This window comes from Diadema antillarum, unplaced genomic scaffold (assembly GCF_040938485.1).
Source record: "Diadema antillarum isolate AM-2024a unplaced genomic scaffold, OU_Dant_1.0 seq00000367_RagTag, whole genome shotgun sequence".
Lineage (NCBI taxonomy): Eukaryota > Metazoa > Echinodermata > Echinoidea > Diadematoida > Diadematidae > Diadema > Diadema antillarum.
Window position 1 is genome coordinate 1614678 of NW_027271368.1, and position 18422 is coordinate 1633099.

General features: G+C 37.5%; 1 protein-coding gene across 1 annotated transcript; it reads right to left on the reverse strand.

Moving 5' to 3' along the window:
- Positions 1 to 1579: 1579 nt before the first annotated feature.
- On the reverse strand, positions 1580 to 8026 carry LOC139731234 (uncharacterized). Its single transcript, XM_071642121.1, has 4 exons — positions 7748 to 8026; positions 3774 to 4210; positions 2394 to 2863; positions 1580 to 1951 (listed from the first exon to the last, which is right to left on the reverse strand). Exons 1-4 carry the CDS (start codon positions 7959 to 7961, stop codon positions 1696 to 1698), a joined length of 1377 nt encoding a protein of 458 aa, XP_071498222.1. The 5' UTR covers positions 7962 to 8026; the 3' UTR covers positions 1580 to 1695.
- Positions 8027 to 18422: the final 10396 nt, after the last annotated feature.

The following is an 18422-nucleotide window of genomic DNA, read 5'->3' on the forward strand; positions in this document are numbered from 1 at the left end:
AATTTCCAAAACTCATTTAAATTCTTATGTATTTTATTGTTTTCAGAATTTATTATGTATTTCTTGTTTTTCAACTTTTGTTTTTTTCTTTGTTTTTTCATTGGAAATTGTCACTGACCACTTTTCTACCATAATTAGCACAAAATTAATCAATGAAAGTGATTAATTGTAAAAATAATTAGGTTTTTATGACTTTCATGTTAGAGCACTGTTTTCCACAGGAAATGTACACAAAATCATAAAATTATACCCGTTTTGGGGCGACATTCCATTAGAAAAATGGGTGTGGCTTCGCAAAAGTATGCGCAGACGTTGCAAATTTGATCTCAAAAGTTGCACGAGACTTGAATGAAGAAAGTCAAGAAGCCTCGCGATGAGGCCTTCTCGCGTTACAGAATTATAGCGCGAAACGTCGAGGGGGGGGGCGGATTGGTATTTTATTCTACAAGGATCCAAGCTAACTTGGTCTCAGGCACAACTTGACCCAATTTCAGACAATTTACAAGCAGTTCGTGATCACCATATTTTATATATAGGTGCATGTTTATTTTGTACGAGCGCCAGAGGTTCTTTGATACGTTGTATCAACTCGGCCTTGAACTCTGACAAGCCAGAATGCATAACACTCCCTAAGCACAACACTGTATAATCCAGAGGGACAACTCGGTCCCGCCATCAAAGCAAGGCCAAGTTGTCACTGAGTCCGAGTTAGCCTGACCCCATTCTGAGATTGCAACTCCAACAAACCTTTTTGGTTAATATTTCACAATTTTATTGTTACCCAACGAATACCTTGTTCATTACAGCGCTGCTCCACACATTTCTTAGGCATATGTGTACATTTTACCTTGGAATTCCCTGTCGTCAGAAATTGTTTCAGCGCCATCTGTGGGATCATTTCGAAACCGTCTAACGGTTGATCACAGTGGCTAGTTATTTTCGTCAAATTTTCTATGTGCTTGTAAATATCTGTAAATAAATTGTATTATAATGTAAATAGCACCAGTCTGCAAGAATCTTCAGTCTATTGAAGGAGGCAGACTTAATCAGAAGAAGAAGAAGAAACTGTGCTTGGGGATAGCAAAGTTTGAGTTGAACGGTTGAACACAAAACAGCCATTGAGTGGATGGTTACAGCTCGTTATTCCGAAGGTTCGTTATTCTGAAGGTTCTTTAGTCCGAAGGTTCATTATTCCGAAGATTCGTTATTCCGAAGATTCGTTATTCCAAAGGTTCGTTAATCCAAAAATGAAATAGGGTTTGCTATTCCGAAGGTTCATTAATCCGAAAATTAAGTATTAATTCAAAAGTATGAGTAACAAGAGTGAAATAGATTACTGATAAATGTATTCAGATACGAGTCAACAGAGTTTAGATACACAGAGTGAATAATGTGGCCAGAATGTTCATGTTGTTTTAACCTGAATTTTGTTATAACCATGTTTATTAGAACCGCAGTGCACTGAATTGCATACATGGTGTATTATCAACAGATACCAAGCTACAAGAAATGTAACACTTGACAGGAGGCCAAATTCTATATGAAGTTTGACTCCTCTCCTGGGGATGATCGTCATCAATCTCACATCATTGACAGCACCAAGGTTGACTCATTAAGTGAATTTTGTTCTGTGGATCAAGAGAGTTTGACCCTTTACTATCTGGGGATTAACAGGTCACACATCTCTTGCTTCAATTATTTCTGTGGATCAAAAGAGTCTGACTCTTTACTCTGAGGGGATGGACTGGTCACATCTCTTGCTTCTGGTCTGCACAATGGTCGTATCTTTGTGTCGAGGTAGCGCTGCCGGTCGACAGACAGTCCTGGCGCTGGAATAGGCGGTGGAAGGGTCTGTGGGAGACTGACACCCTGCTTGAGAAGAAAGCATTTCTTTTCTTCACAGCTGGAAAATTCACGGCAGTACACTACTCCAGGCTCTGAATTGGAAAACCTTTGGAAGAGAGAGATGTGTGGAAAAATTGGCTTCATCTGCTTCATTTTCTACTCTAACTATACAGTCCATCAGACAGCAACAATTAATTCAAGACATAAATTATGATCGATGAATGACTGAACACTGTTCATCAGCTCTCTACTCAACTACTGTTAAACTTTAGCAACACTACAACTTTACATGGGTTAGCAATGGCCACTCCATCATTTGTGTGACAATAATATTACAAAAGTAAAAAGAGGCGCACCTTGTATGAATATTCCGCAATTCTGTCATAATCCCATATGTCCAGTTAAAAGAGACACACCATGCATAAAAATTACTAACTCATTCATAATCCTATATACATGATATACCCACAGACACCTTCAAAATGAACAACTAAGGACCTTAAAAACGGGAGTGTGCATCCGAGGTAGGCAAAGCATATAATACACACCTGAAGTGGTAGAAGGACTCAATGTCTTGGATAGGTTGGAAGTGAGGACAGAAGAACTCATCCCAGGCATAGCTTGGTACTTGTTGCTGCCCTCCTTCATCTCCCACTAATTGTGCGATGTTGATCCCACGAGAAGATGAAGCCTCAACGACTCCAGCAATGTCTGCCAGTGTGGACACGACTGACGAGCGAAACTTCCTTTTGAGCAGGCTGAAGCAGTACTGTGGGGCAAAGTTTGCATGGCCGCCCACCATGAAGTTCAGTGTGATGTCCTCGTGTAACCCACTGATACATCGCCAGGCCAGATACCACAGGAGAAATTGGTTCCGGGTCTGCCCTGATGGACTGTCACAGTGGAGACTCACCATCTTCTCCCCTAGCCCAAAATGCTGAAAAAAGTGGTGTAGATAGGAAAGAGCAGCAACAGAGTTCTTGGCATGTTGGACACCTTCATCAATGAGGAAGTTCACCTAATAAAATGGATCAAGACAAAAATAGAGAATGCAGAAAAAAATGCATTAAAAGACAGAATGTTGGGAAAAAATTGCATAACAAAATACATATAGCGCAATTGCTCGTGTAGTAACCATGAATAAGGAGTCTCTTAAAGGGATGGTACAGTATTGGTGGAGATGATAATTGCGCTTTTAACTTTTATCGAGATACCAAGAAAACACTTATGATATAGTACAGAGCATACCATTTAAGAGGAATTCAAAGTTTATTTGATGAAAATCGGGTTTGGAATGACTGAAACATCCAAAAACAAAGTAAAACATAGTGATCGTAATAAAGTGTGGGTCCCACACTTTATTAGAATCCCTCTTTTTTGGATATCTCAGCCATTTCAAAACCAATTTTCATCAAATAAATGTTGAATTCCTCATAGAATCACATGCTCTTTCATATTTCATAAGAGGTTACTCATTATCTCACCAAAAAACGTTAGAAACCTGAAATTAGGTCTCAACCAAAACTGTACGATCCCTTTAACTCATAGGGTGCCATCAATATTATTTGAACAGCAGAAGTTGAGCACAGCGAAAAGAGCTCCTTTCTACAAGAGACCAACAAGGAATATCATATGACACCAAATAAATTTCATGTGGTCAAGGAATATCATGTGGCTTGACTCTTCAACATAAACCAGTCTAAAAATATGCATTTTATGGCATTCATCATGGCGATAAGCTAGTGAAATGTTTGACAATATAACAAAACAAATGATACAAAGAATTGATTAGACTATAAAACCCTGTGACAACTCACAGTGTTTTTTTGTTTTTTTTTTAACAATATAGAGCACCAGTTGACTCGTGAACGGCCTCAATACCATCATGATGATAACAGAAAAGAAGACATGTATCATAAAATTCAGACCTGTTTGGGAATGCCTTCACAGTTGATGCCGAAAATACCGCATTTTCTGGCGCTCAAGAAGCCTGCAGGGCCAGAACGCTGGGGGTCGGCAGGATAGTGGAGCTGCTGGCTGAAGCCGAAACTGTAGTGCATCTTCCCAACACGAGAGCATGGAGAATGATGACCAAAATCAGCAGGGTCTGCCTGGATGCTCTGTTGTGCTGCTGTCGTCTCTTCCCTATAATGCTCAATGGCATTCTCTTCATCATCGATGTGACGTTTTAACAGCCTCCATACCTTCAACTTCACCTTCTCTGACTTGTTGGCAGTGCGTAGGAGAGCAGTCGAGTCCCGTTGGCATGTTTGGCAAAGGTTAGTTTTTTGTTTGGCAGTCACAATAGAGGGAACTTGGTGTTGCCAAACCTGGCAGAAGGTTTCGTACGGCATAGCTCGGGAACCTTTAGCAGATAGATTGGGTAGAACAAGGATAAGTTTAAGGTTAACAATAGAAGCTTAAAACAATATACTGTACATTGTAAATAGCTACTTTTTGCTGGTTTTATGGATGATGAATGTGTGGTCTCTCTCTTTTTTTTTTCCTTTTTTTTTTACTGTATGTATACATCTCTTGGGAATAAAGAAAATGTGACTTTGAATAAGAAGCCTATACAAGAGGAATTAAGGGAATGGGATGAAAAAGATGTTTGACATCAATGATACTGAACTTAATACTGCTATGTGATCTGTCTTATGCAAAGTCTGCAGTTTTAGAAACTACATATAATTTTGCAAATGACTGACACAGATTTGTCCTTTCATTGGAACTTTTGAATACCTGCTTGTTTCAAAGTGTTATACATCTGCTGGCTTCCAAATTTTATGCGATGTTTATACAAAGCTCACAAATTATCTATTGCACCGAGAATTAGCCAAATGTATTGTATTATGACTGAATGGGCATATTACTGCACTATTGAGGTATTTTCCTCTTGCATGTAAATACCACAGGTAATTCTTAACTCTATGATTATGAGAGTATTATCATATTATGCTCAGTCACATATACATCATACAGGATATCAATGTGAAAAGAAAAAAATAAAGCGTAATTGCTATTACATGTAAATAGAACAGGTCTCAAGTCATCTGTTGCTAACTTTTATGCCTTTCTATGACCTCTACAGTAATGCTGATATTGTATTTACATGCCATTAATTTTTCACGCTGAGAAGATCAAAACATATGTGATAGTGCATCACAAAATGAACAAAAAGTCGCACGCAGTGATTTTGTGTGAGGACTGAAAATAGGTGAAATGGGTCAAATTAAACCAATCTTGAGTTTTTCATACAGGTATTTTCTGAAAGAGCAAGTCTTCTACACTATGTTAGAGTTTTGGATCATAAAACAAACAGGAACTTATGTTTTCAGCAGTTTTTCTCAAATACTTTTTGGTGGAATAGTGTCATTAGGTGTTTCTCATAGAGCCCTCTTTTCATTTTATTAAAACCCTGTCCATACTCTTCACAGTCAACTCTAATAACTTTGTGAAGAATGATGCTACTGCATTGAGAGTCGGCATTAGTCTACAGAATGCATTAAAGGACAAGTTCACCTTCATAAACATAAGGATTGAGAAAATGCAACAATATTAGTAGAACACATCTGTGAAAGTTTGAGGAAAATTGGACAATCGATGCAAAAGTTATGAATTTTTTAAATTTTTGTGTTGGAACCGCTGGATGAGGAGACTACTACAGCTTGTGAGTCATATGCGTACAACAGTATAAAGAAAATATAAAAGAAAATTCAACATATTTTCACTTTTGTCGCATAATAAAAGAGCAATTGACTTGCCTCTTTCTAAAGGCAGGGGGAATAATATTACCCATAACATTTATCGGTAACGAGTCAGGGGAATGTGTACTTTTTTCAAAAGATGGAATTTTGTGAAATTCTCTTTATATTTTCCTTATATTGTTGTACGCATGTGACATCTAAGTTATTCATACACTGCAGTAGTCTTCTCATCCAGCGGGTACTGCACAAAAACTTCAAAAATTCATAACTTTTGAACGGATTGTCTGATTTTCCTCAAACTTTCAATGATGTGTTCTACTAATATTGCTACATTCTCTCAATACTCATGTTTATGAAGGTGAACTTGTCCTTTAATGACGCATGCTCAATTTCACTTCAATCTAATAATCCCTTCATTGCTGTTACTCTGCTGGTCAACATCCTGTTTTTGTTCCATTCATCGCACAGCTAGCATGGCTTGGTAAAGATTAAGTGCTTGAAAAGACCCTATATTTCGGAACCTGCCTTCTCAGTTCACTCTTTCCAGAGTGTCCTTTTTTGTCCCCGCCGAACGAGTTCGAGCAGGGGACTATGAAACCGGCTCCGTACGTGTGTGTGTCCGTGTGTCCGTCCGTGTGTGTGTCCGTGTGTGATCAAAATGTTCAATTCGCTACTTCTCTGTCATTTATAAGCCAATTTTGATTCTGTTTGCTTTATATGATAGCACTACATGGGAGCTTTGAAACTTCTACACAGAATTTCAGTTGTGACCTTTGACCTTGACCTTTGACCTATATTGTACATTTTGCTACAAAATGCTACTCCTTCACCATTTCTAACCCGATTTCGATTCCGTTTGCTTTATGTGATGGCACTAGGTGAGGGCTTCATAACTTCTACACAGAATTTTGACCTTTGACTTCTTTGACCTTTGACCTTGATTTTTGACCTACATTGTACATTGGCTACAAAATGCTACTCCTTTGCCATTTCTAACCCAATTTCGATTCTGTTTGCTTTATGTGATGGCACTAGGTGAGGGCTTCAAAACTTCTACACAGAATTTTGACCTTTGACTTCTTTGACCTTTGACCTTGATTTTTGACCTATATTGTACATTTTGCTACAAAATGCTACTCCTTCGCCATTTCTAACCCAATTTCGATTCCGTTTGCTTTATGTGATGGCACTAGGTGAGGGCTTCAAAGCATCTACACAGAATTTTGACCTTTGACTTCTTTGACCTTGAGTTTTGACCTATATTGTACATTTTGCTGCAAAATACTACTCCTTCGCCATTTCTAACCCAATTTCGATTCCGTTTGCTTTATGTGATGGCATGTTAGGTGAGGGCTTCAAAACTTCTACACAGAATTTTGACCTTTGACTTCTTTGACCTTTGACCTTGATTTTTGAGCTATATTGTACATTTTGCTACAAAATGCTACTCCTTCGCCATTTCTCAACCGATTATGATTCCGTTTGCTTTATGTGATGGCACTACACATGTAGGTGAGGGCTTCAAAACTTCTACACAGAATTTTGACCTTTGACTTCTTTGACCTTTGACCTTGATTTTTTACCTATATATTGTACATTTTGCTACAAAATGCTACTTCCGGCGGGGACATATATTACGCACCGCGTAATTTCTACTTTTCCTTGTTTCAATATTTAGATAAGTTAGAGTCCATTTGAATTGAGTTATACATCATTTAAAAGCTTAGAGTCTGCTCGTAACTAAAAATCCATGTCTGGCCACTTTGTGTTGGTTTTGTGATGCAGGGTCACATATATATTTGTGGGTTCTTGAATTCATGTTGCACCATTATTAACTCGTTCAAAGCGTATAGAGAAAATTGTGAAGATATTTTTGCGGGTTTTAGAATTCACGCTATAGCCAGATGTAGCGCGAAATACGCAAAAATTAATTTACCAGGAAAATTTTTGCATTTTCACTAATGCCTACTAGTACCAGTGCAAATTCTGATCAACATATTGTTGCGACAGGTTTTTTTTTTTTGGTAGTTTTTTTTTTTTACTCAAAAAGTAAGAATAGGCCTACAGCTGGAGTACCAAAAATAGATATGCCCTTTGATTTAGATTTCAACGTGCCTGTGCTAAATTTCATGCTAGAACAAAATTGAAGGTAATACAGTATTACTACAAAAGTATGGAACTTCAGAGATGCCTACCATTTTGTATACTTGCAGCTTGATACAGCTTGTACAAAGAAATCTCAGAAACCGAGCTTGGTAGGAGATGGATACCAGACGTCTTGCATCGTGGCATATGACCTGGCAGGAGAACAGCCGACTCCTCAGCGTAGTTTGTGATAAAACACACAGCATTTCTCCTGTCATCTGGGCTGAAGATCTCGGACCTAGCTGCTGCAGGCTTCCTCATCATGATCACCCCTCTTGCAAGGCCATGCTCCTTTATCAACTTCTCCAATCTATCCAGCTTTCTATAGGAGATCCTATTCAGAGAGAAAGAGAGAAAAAAAAAAAGAACATTTAATTAGCAGTATCGCTGTGGTGAGTGGTATGGCTCCACCATCTTGGATAATATGCTTTCAATAAGTCTGAAGTACACATCTTGACAATGTGAGACGACATGCAAATTCACATATGATTTAAAAATTATTGAAATGACATGTTTCAAAGTTTGACTGCACAATCCCAAGTGTATTGGGTATTTGTATTCACATGCATGGTTTGGACCAGGGGCCCGTTGCATAAAAGTATACAATTATGGTAACTTTGCCATCCAATGGTAACTACCATGGTAACAATACTCAACCGCCAATCAAAATCAAGAATTCCATGGAAGTTACCATTGGATGGCAAAGTTACCACAATTGTAACTTTTATGCAATGGGCCCCAGGTCAAATGCAGATTGCTATCTTTTTATGGGCAAGTCCAAGATATCGCGTACCTTACGTATGGGACATTCAGAGATTTCAAACCTCTGAAAAGTAATGAAGGAGCACTTGGATTTTACTGTTTATCATCAGGATGACTGGTATCCCTGAGAAGAACATTGTGTTTAAGTTTGATGTCATTTGACCTTGGGTTAATTATTTTATTAAGAAAAATATGGCAACTTACGTATGGGACCAGAGAAAAACTGGATTTTTCAAAAAAAAGTTTGACTTGAAAGTTCTCTGAAAGTACCTTATTGATCAAGTTCTGTTTAGAAGTGAAGAAAGGTACAATACTGAAGTATCTTTCAGCAAAGTTTCATTGCAAAAGAATAAAGCATTTTTTCATGAAGTTGGTTTAATTAACGAAAGTACACCTTACGTATGGGACATGGCTCAACTTACGTATGGGACATATGTCTTTAGTGCACAAGTGTATTCATGGGAATGACTTTGAATTTTCCCATAGTGTCATATTCAGTTCCACAAATCATACTACAACATTTAACAAATGAAATAGACTGCTAAGTAGGTGCTTTCCCAGTTCAGGTACCTACATATGTAACAAAAGCTAAAATAAGACAAATAAAAGTAATTACCAATTTACAATTAAATATCTTAGTTTGGATTCTGTCATGCATTAACATCGTCCTCATGATGTCTATACATACAGATACAGTATATACTGACACTCTATTTCTAGCCCATTTGTAATACTCTGGTCAATATTTTTATCAACTGAAAAAAAAAAAATGTGCAAATTCTAGCTTGTGACCTTGATGTAGCATACATGCACATGTACCATGACTAATTTGTAGTCTTGATAATTTCAACTGTAAAATCAAATGTCATGTACGGTGTAATTTGGAAATACAGTTTGAAGTGGGTACTTTCAGTAGTTCTAGGCTTACCTTGCAAGTTGTCTAAGTTTTTATAGAGCTTTATAATTGTTTGAAATGCAGCACAAAACACAACAACAAGAGTAATTCATTTTGCTCTGTAATCAACATGTTTTGCCACGTGAATTTTAGCTTCTGCAAAATCAATCAAATTTTAATGAAACTTTTAGACTTTAAAAGCCGTGGTAGAACAAAGAGATCTACTTAGAAGAATGTATGTACCTATGCTGGCTTTTTTTTCTCAAATTGCATGGCTTCAAGTCTATGAAACCACAGACCACAAAATTTGTGTTGATACTTTGTACATACATAATGATTGTGTAATGAAACAGGAAAGATTATCATTTGTATTCAAATCCTAAGAGAAAATGTAATTCTAGATTTGAAACACTTAAGTAACTCACTGATCTGAAACTTACAATTTTGATAAATTCTAATAACCTCATTTGATCATACACTACCAGATTGCAATGTATGTTGATAATTGTGTAGATGTGGGGTACAAAGTAAGTATGATTTGATGAAGGTGTCTCAGAGCACATCTGTCTCCTCAAACACAAAATAGAAAAAAATTGTGTAGTTTGTGTTTTTAGCACTCCAACCAGAGAACCAGTATTGATATTGTGGTTCATGGTAAATGTAAACTATAGTCTTCATTTTACCGGATTTTCAAAAATCATGGTCATGACCTTGATAAAGTCATGACATATTCTGAGGGTGTGCAGTTGAAATATTAAACATCATATCAAAATAAAAAGTATTCTCATAGGGTTTTTCCTTTGCTATCAACTCTAGTAATGGCAAAGTTACCTGCTGTCACCTCAAGTGATTTTTCTATTCAGTAAGACCTGTAATGTTGTCATTGATGAGCTCCACAAGCACAATTGTTTTGATTTCCCTTTTGAGGCTGTACAGCCTGTAGTACATGCTGAACAATGTACTGCACCTAAAATGACACTCAGAGAATCCCATTCTCTTGGACAAAGTCATTTTGTAGAGAGGTAAAGTTGAAAATGATAACTGAATTAAGAAAATATCCAATATCAAAATGTTAAAGGGAGGAATGCTAATTTAAGACCAGCTGCACAGCCTGTAATGAAAATAAGAAAATGAATGAATATTCTTTATTTTCCTTTCTTAATCATAGAATGACTCAATAATGCTGTTCTTACACTCTCCCTGAGGTCAACTGAGTAGGAGAGGCAGATATATAGACATATCCTTCAGAGTAGGTGCAAAGATAACCATTAACCAAACAAATGTAAGGACATATAGCATCCATGTCAAAAGGCGGTTTTCCCATTCACTTTGCATGTAATGTCCCATACGTAAGGCATTTGTCCCATACGTAAGCAAACTTTAATTAGTTATAAGACGAAGGACTAATTAAATTTCCACATTTAGTTTTGCTAATCTGGAGTTAAAATGAATAAATTAGAACTTCCTGAAGTATGATTGGTCAATGTCAGAAATCTTTAGAGAAAACTTAAAAAAACATACTCAAATCCTTACGTATGGGACACTTCGTTCTGGGAAAGTGCATAATTTGCATAATTAATGTGCTGACCTTGTCTTACCAATTGGAAATTATACTAGCTCATACAGGGGTCATGTCCATAAAGGAACTAGGTCAAGGACAAATTCAACTGATTTTATATGAATATTTTTAATTTGTCCCATACGTAAGGTTTGTTTTTACTTTATGCAAATTAAGGTCATATTTCTTGCATAAATTTGCATAATTCAATATTTTCTTTGCTGGAAATATATAACTTAACTCTTTGGCTACAACATGATATCAATAACTTTTCGATTAAATCAAGATGAATTTTGAGCATCTGAGGGGACATTATAGTCTGGGTGCCAAAGCCACTTTTTGGGCCTAACCTTGTTTTACCGTCCACCCGATGTTTTTTGATGATATTACCCTATTTCGGGGGTGCTGAATCCGAATCTGGATGATGCAACTCTTGCATCCTTGAGGGTTTTGAGATATTCAAGATGGCCGCCAAAATGGCCGCCAAAACCGGAAATCCCCACGTATTTCCTTCTAAATGGTGAGATATTGAAAACAATTGATGGATTTACCCTATTTCGAGGGTGCTGAATCCGAATCTGGATGATGCAACTCTTGCATCCTTGAGGATTCCGAGATATTCAAGATGGCCGCCAAAATGGCCGCCAAAACCGGAAATTCCCACGTATTTCCTTCTAAAAGGTGAGATATTGAAAACAATTGATGGTTTTACCCTATTTCGAGGGTGCTGAATCCGAATCTGGATGATGCAACTCTTGCATCCTTGAGGATTTTGAGATATTCAAGATGGCCGCCAAAATGGTCACCAAAACCGAAAATTCCCACGTATTTCCTTCTAAATGGTGAGAAATTGGAAATGATTGATGATTCTCCCTACTTGGAAGGTGCTGAATCCGAATCTGGATGATGCAACTCATGCATCCATGAAGTTTTTGAGATATTCACGATGGCCGCCAAAATGGTTGTCAAAATGGCCGCCAATCTTATAAAACCGGAAATTCTCATGTATTTCCTTCTAAATGGTGAGATATTGAAAACAATTGATGGATCTACCCTATTTCTATGGTGTTGAATCCGAGTCTGGATGATGCAAACCTTGCATCCTTGAGGGTGTTGAGATATTCAAGATGGCCGCCAAAATGGCCACCAATCAAAACCGGAAATTTCTATGTATTACCTTTTAAATGGTGAGAAATAGAAAACAGTTGATGGTTTTACCCTATTTCGAGGGTGCTGAATCCGAATCTGGATGATGCACCTCGAGATAGTCAAGATGGCCGCCAAAATGGCCGCCAAAACGGAAACTCCAATGTATTTTCTTCTCATAAATGGTGAGAAATTGATAACAATTGATGGTTTTCGTCAATGGCACAGTTTGAACTTGCTGTATATACAGTGAAACCAGATCTACTGGATATCTTTGAGTTGGTACGATACAAGTGTGCCAGCAATTAACCCTTCAAAACTACAGATACGGTTGAATAATTGCAAGATTACACTGTTTCCTCTACATATAATGGATAAGTTTTGAACTCTAACAATTAATGGACAAGACATGCTCATCTAAATCATATTGTGATAGTGATGTAGAGAAGTGTACTGAAATTACCCAACATTACCTGCCTTAATTCATGAGCAGTTTTAATCTCTTTATCCATGAACACTCAAATTGGTTATTTGGTTTATATTGGTGGTCTTGATGACATTGTTGAAGACACGAGTGGGACATTTTTATTGTTATGCTTCAATTTTTTCTTCAATATGATGTAACATTATGTATGTGTATATGTATATACTTATGTATATATAATCTATTACAAACACACACGAGGGGACGGACAAATCACAGGTAACGCGCCGTGAAAAAAAAAAAACTAAATAAAAATCAAACGACAACATGGAAGGTAATACTTGATAATCCAGTACTTACGAATATCATAATCGCACAGAGTGCTTTTGAAATTACCCTTATTGATATCTACTATAGTGGTCATGGATGCAACCATTTCCAATGACCTAATCAGAATATGCGGCAAGTTTCACAAGAATACAAGGCGAGACTCGTCAGAATACAAGACAAGTTTCAACACCAAATGCCAACATGCCATAATTTAATTTTACTCTATTGATAGCCGAAAAGGATTAACTTTACATCTATGGAGCCATATTATTGGCAACCAAAAGCATTATTTCATAATAATTATGCTACAGACATTTTCAGTCGTATCTTTCTTTGCGTATATATACGTTTCAGTATTATGTCAATATCATTTCTTTTTTTCCAGTACGTGTCAAAGTTCCGTTTGAGACATATCGGAATATCTCAGTACATTACAATACCATTGTGACAGTCATTTTGACTGTCAATAAATTTTGGCTGATTTGACAAATTCGCTCCACTGAGTTGAATTCAAGAATACGAATTATTGCTTTTCACCCTGCATGGGTTTAATCTCCCGCTTCTCGTTGGAACACAATACTTCACCATTTCAGTATAAGAACATGTTAAGAAGTTTCCGTTCATACATGACATTTATAGATGTCCGAAAACCTTCAGAAACCTTCAGCACCCCAAATAGCATAAGACCATCAATTTATTTTAAAATTTTTACCATTAAGAAAAAATATATTAACATTGGAATTTCTGCCACTTATTTTGGCTGTCATCTTGGACGTCTAAAAACCCTAAAGAATGGACGAATTTCAACAACCAAGTTTCGAGGGTGCTGAATAGGGCCTAAAATTTACCAATTTTTGACAGTTATTTTGGCGGTCATCTTGGACATCTCAAAACCCTTAAAAAAGAACACGAAAGTTGCATCAACCAGGTTCGGATTCAGCACCCTCGAAATAGAGTAAAACCGCCAATTGTTTTCAATTTTACACCATTTAGAAGGTAATATAGGGCTTACATGGAAATTTTCGTTTTTGACGGCCATTTAGGGGCCATTCTGGCGGCCATCTTTATTATCTCAAAACCCTCAAGGAAGTAAGAGCTGTATACTGGAGCTTCAAATTCAGCAAAATAAAAAAAAGTGTAAAACCACCAACTGTTTTATATTTTACACCATTAAGAAGGAAATAGGGGGTCTACATATGAATTTCCGTTTTTCACGGTCATTTTTGGCGACCATCTTTATCATCTCAAAACCCTTAAGGATGCAAGAGTTGTATCATGAGCTTCGGATTCAGCACACTCAAAATAAGATAAAAACCACCAATTGCTTTCAAATTGTCACCATTTAGAAGGAAATACATGGGAACTTCGTTTTGGGCGGCCATTTTAACGGCCATATTGAATATCTCAAAATCTTCAACAATGCAGGAGTTGCACTATCTAGATTCTGATTCAGCACCCTCGAAATAGGGTAAAACCATCAATTGTTTTCAATTTCTTACCATTTAGAAGGAAATACGTGGGAATTTTCGGTTCTGGTGGCCATTTTGACGGCCACATTAAATATCCCAAAATCTTCAAGGATGCAAGAGTTGCATCATCCAGATTCGGATTCAGCACCCTCGAAATAGGGTAAAACCATCAATTGTTTTCAACATCTCACCATTTACACGGAAATACGTGGGAATTTCTGGTTTTAATTGGCGGCCATCTTGGCCGCCATCTTGAACATCTCTAAAAGTTCATGGATACAAGAGTTGCATCATCCAGATTCGGATTCAGCACCCTCGAAATAGGGTAAAACCATCAATTATTTTTAATTTCTCAACATTTAGAAGGAAATACGTGGGAATATCCGGTTTTAATTGGCGGCCATTTTGGCGGCCATCTTGAATATCTCTAAAACTTCATTAATGCAAGAGCTGCATCATCCAGATTCGGATTCAGCACCCTCGAAATAGGGTAAAACCATCAATTGTTTTTAATTTCTCAACATTTAGAAGGAAATACATGGGAATTTCCGCTTTTAATTGGCGGCCATTTTGGCGGCCATCTTAAATATCTCAAAAACTTCATGGATGCAAGAGTTGCATCATCTAGATTCGGATTCAGCACCTTCCAAATAGGGAGAATCATCAATTCTTTTCAATTTTACACCATTTAGAAAGAAATACGTGGGAATTTTCGGTTTTGGCGGCCATTTTGGCAGCCATCTTGAATATCTCAAAACCCTCAAGGATGCAAGAGTTGCATCATCCGGATTCGGATTCAGCACCCTCGACATAGGGTAAAACCATCACTTGTTTTCAATATCTCACCATTTAGAAGGAAATATGTGGGAATTTCCGGTTTTGGCGGCCATCTTGGCGGCCATCTTGAATATCTCAAAACCCTCAAGGATGCAAGAGTTGCATCATCCGGATTCGGATTCAGCACCCCCGAAATAGGGTAAAACCATCAAAAAACATTGGGTGGACGGTAAAACAAGGTTCAGCCTCTGGCACCCAGACTATTATCTTGGACTTGCCCTTATATTGATTCAGACAGCAAGTGTTTGGGAATTTTAGCATTTTCATTACCCTTTGACCCCATGGTCAACAACTTTCTTCCACATTATCATATCTGGTAAGAACGGGAAACATCCGAATTTCATGGAAATAACTTCATAATGCATTGCAGAGACGCAAGGAAAATATTTTAAGCATTTTCCTCTTTTATTGGATGTCCTCTTTTATTGAATTTGTGTATGAAGCGGAGTTTCCTTTTGAAAGTTTACATAAATCATACCAGTTCATGAAGACAAACATGTCCCCACATACGTCTTTTCCACGGAAGAAATATCTGGTACAGACATGCTTCTTCTTCTCGTCCTTCCTGGCTGGCTTGGCACAGCCTGAAGATGCAGTGCAGGGCCGGCTAACACTCAGCTGGCCCATGAGAACAATGTCTCTTTGCTCCCTGGTGAGTGACAGCATCTGAAGTTGGTGATTGATGATTTCGTGGGCCGCAAGCTGCCTCTTGCATTTCCTCGCACACTTGCATTTGTCCCATGCATTCAATGCGCGCTCCATGATGTTATCACTTTGATCACTCCCAAACGCCCCAAGCTCCTCCTCCTCCTCCTCCTCCTCCTCCTCCTCATCATCATCATTGCTGTCCTGGTCGCCAGACTCTCCTTCACAGCCCTGACTGTCGTCGGAATCTTCATCCTCGCTGTCGCTCTCTACGACCTCACGGGTGGAAGTTCCTGGTCTACAGAAGTAGTCCAAGAGGACGTCTTTCCATTCTGCTTCAAGCTCTTTGCCTGCCTCATGCAGATTTGCAGCAGCAAGTCCTTCCACAGCAGCAGCCATTTGTCTTTCATGTAGCCAATCCGAATGACGTTCACATGATCCTTTCAAAGACATGGTAAGAAAAAATATATTTAAACTGCAAAATTGCACCAAAAAAAGTTTGAGATGCTATATATACTGTAATTCTTGAAAACTAGGAAAACAAGGCAGGAATGATGAATTTACAACTTCATCAACGGAAGTTACAAAAAGCCCTAATAGTTGTTCACAGAACACACTAAGATAATAATTGAAGTCAAGTACTGACATCACACTACACTGCTAACAACAAGTTACATTTTATACATTCAAATGCAATACACAGGACCATTTTGCAAGAAGCAGCCAATTTTTGTTTTTCACACTATGGCTACTACCTCAATGTTGGGCAATTTGTCAATCAGTTGCAATAAAAACAACTTGATGACAGAATTTCATCACTATGTAAAGTCAAATTTCAGTTAGAAAAAAATAGATGATCTAAAACAAAAATTGCAATTTTGACACTCGTAACTTCCTCATTGTCTCATCACAAAATATCCAAATTAGAGAGCATATGACCCTAATGAGGTATTTTTCTAGGGCTGAAAAACAAACAATGGATTTAAACATTAAAGTTGCCTTTCATTAAGAGAACATTAAAAAAAAAAAAAAAAAACAAGTACAGGTAGGCCTACCAGTACATCATGGAATTGAATATGCAGTTGCTGGCAGACTTTACAAAACAATGCATCAATAAATATCACCGCACATCTGAATGCTGCCTTGTTTTGTTATTTTCCTAAGTTGCTAAAGACGCAAGGGAATAATTATTTTCCTTTCTGTTCAAATGGGAAAGCATACCTGAAACATTACTTCCATCTTGAGCAGCTGCTCCAGAGAGTGATTTCTGTGGGTCATTTTGTGATGTGTTGGTGACAGCACTCGTTTCTGAAGTCGGATTGGTGCCTTCAAAAATCATCATGTGAAGAAAAAAAAATATGTGCAAAGTACAAACTGCGCCTCAAATTTTTGTTGTTTTGTTTTGCTTGTTGTGTGAATTCTTTTTACAGTGAATTTGCCATCTTGAAGATATCTGTCAATAGTTTCTAGTTAAAGGGTGAGTACAGTTCTGGTCCGGGTGAGGATTTACATGTAGCTTTTAAAGGGGAAGGCTAGTAACTGATCAGTGGGAATCAGTGGAAATGCTGGGAGATGATTGTTCCAATCCTTATGGGATTCATTCAAGAGTTCATTTGTGTGAAAATGATTTGCTTCAGAATGGTCTCATAATCAAGTAATGTGCAGTTTAATGCTTCCAGGTTAGCGTCCCTGGTCAGTGACGGAGCATTAATCTGCACATTACTTGTTGAGACCGTTCTGAAGCAAATCATTTTCACACAACAATAGATATACAATGAACTCTTGAATGAATCCCATAAGGATTGGAACAATCATCTCCCAGCATTTCCACTGATTCCCACTGATCAGTTACTAGCCTTCCCCTTTAACGTTTTGCGAGATATTCAGTAACCACTCTATGAGATGTCAAAGAGCATGCAATTCTAAGGGGTACCGGTATCAAAAGTTTATTTGATGAAAATCAGTTTTGAAATGGCTGAGATATCCAAAAACAAGGTGAAACAAAGAGATCCTAATAAAAGGCGTGGCCTGTCACCTTTTATTATTATCACTTTTTTGGATATCTCAGCCATTTGAAAACCAATTTTCATCAAATAAGTGTTAAATCATTGGGACTTCTTAAAATTACATGCTCTTTCATTTTTCATAAGAGGTTTTTCATTATCTCACTTAGGAATGTTCAAAACATGAATCCCCACCTCAACCAGTACTGTACAGTCCCTTTAATATGTGTCACTAGATTACGTACAATTACAGTACTGTAAAGGCAAGGAATCACAGCAATGATTTTAATATTCTTACACTCAGGTTGAGCTATTGCCTATGTTCTTTAATTTCACAGGCAGTCACAACAATTGTGCTAACATTTCTGACAGCTCATTGTACAAACTGTATCAAGGCAGTTAAGGCCTTAGGAAGCACATAATACTCTGTCTTCATCATAAATGATACATACAATCTGCATTTAATACAACTTCAATAGCAAATTGACTTACAAATGTACACCAACATGACAGGACCAGACCTCTAAAGAGAATGTTAAGAAAATTGTGTCAGTCATATCATAGGCCGACTAGGGTCTATATTTAAAAATGTCTTGCAGTTGCAGGATTATTTTCCATCCAGATGAGGTATGCAAGTACTGTACATTAGATGTACA

Bases quoted from the DNA above. Each gene is read 5' to 3' on its own strand.
- LOC139731234 (XM_071642121.1), bottom strand. From the start codon at position 7,961: ATGATGAGGAAGCCTGCAGCAGCTAGGTCCGAGATCTTCAGCCCAGAT. The intron at 4,211-7,747 runs GTAGGCATCTCT...TATCTGCTAAAG, and splicing joins AGCTGCAAGTATACAAAATG to GTTCCCGAGCTATGCCGTAC. The intron at 2,864-3,773 runs GTCTGAATTTTA...CCATTTTATTAG, and splicing joins GTGAAGGCATTCCCAAACAG to GTGAACTTCCTCATTGATGA.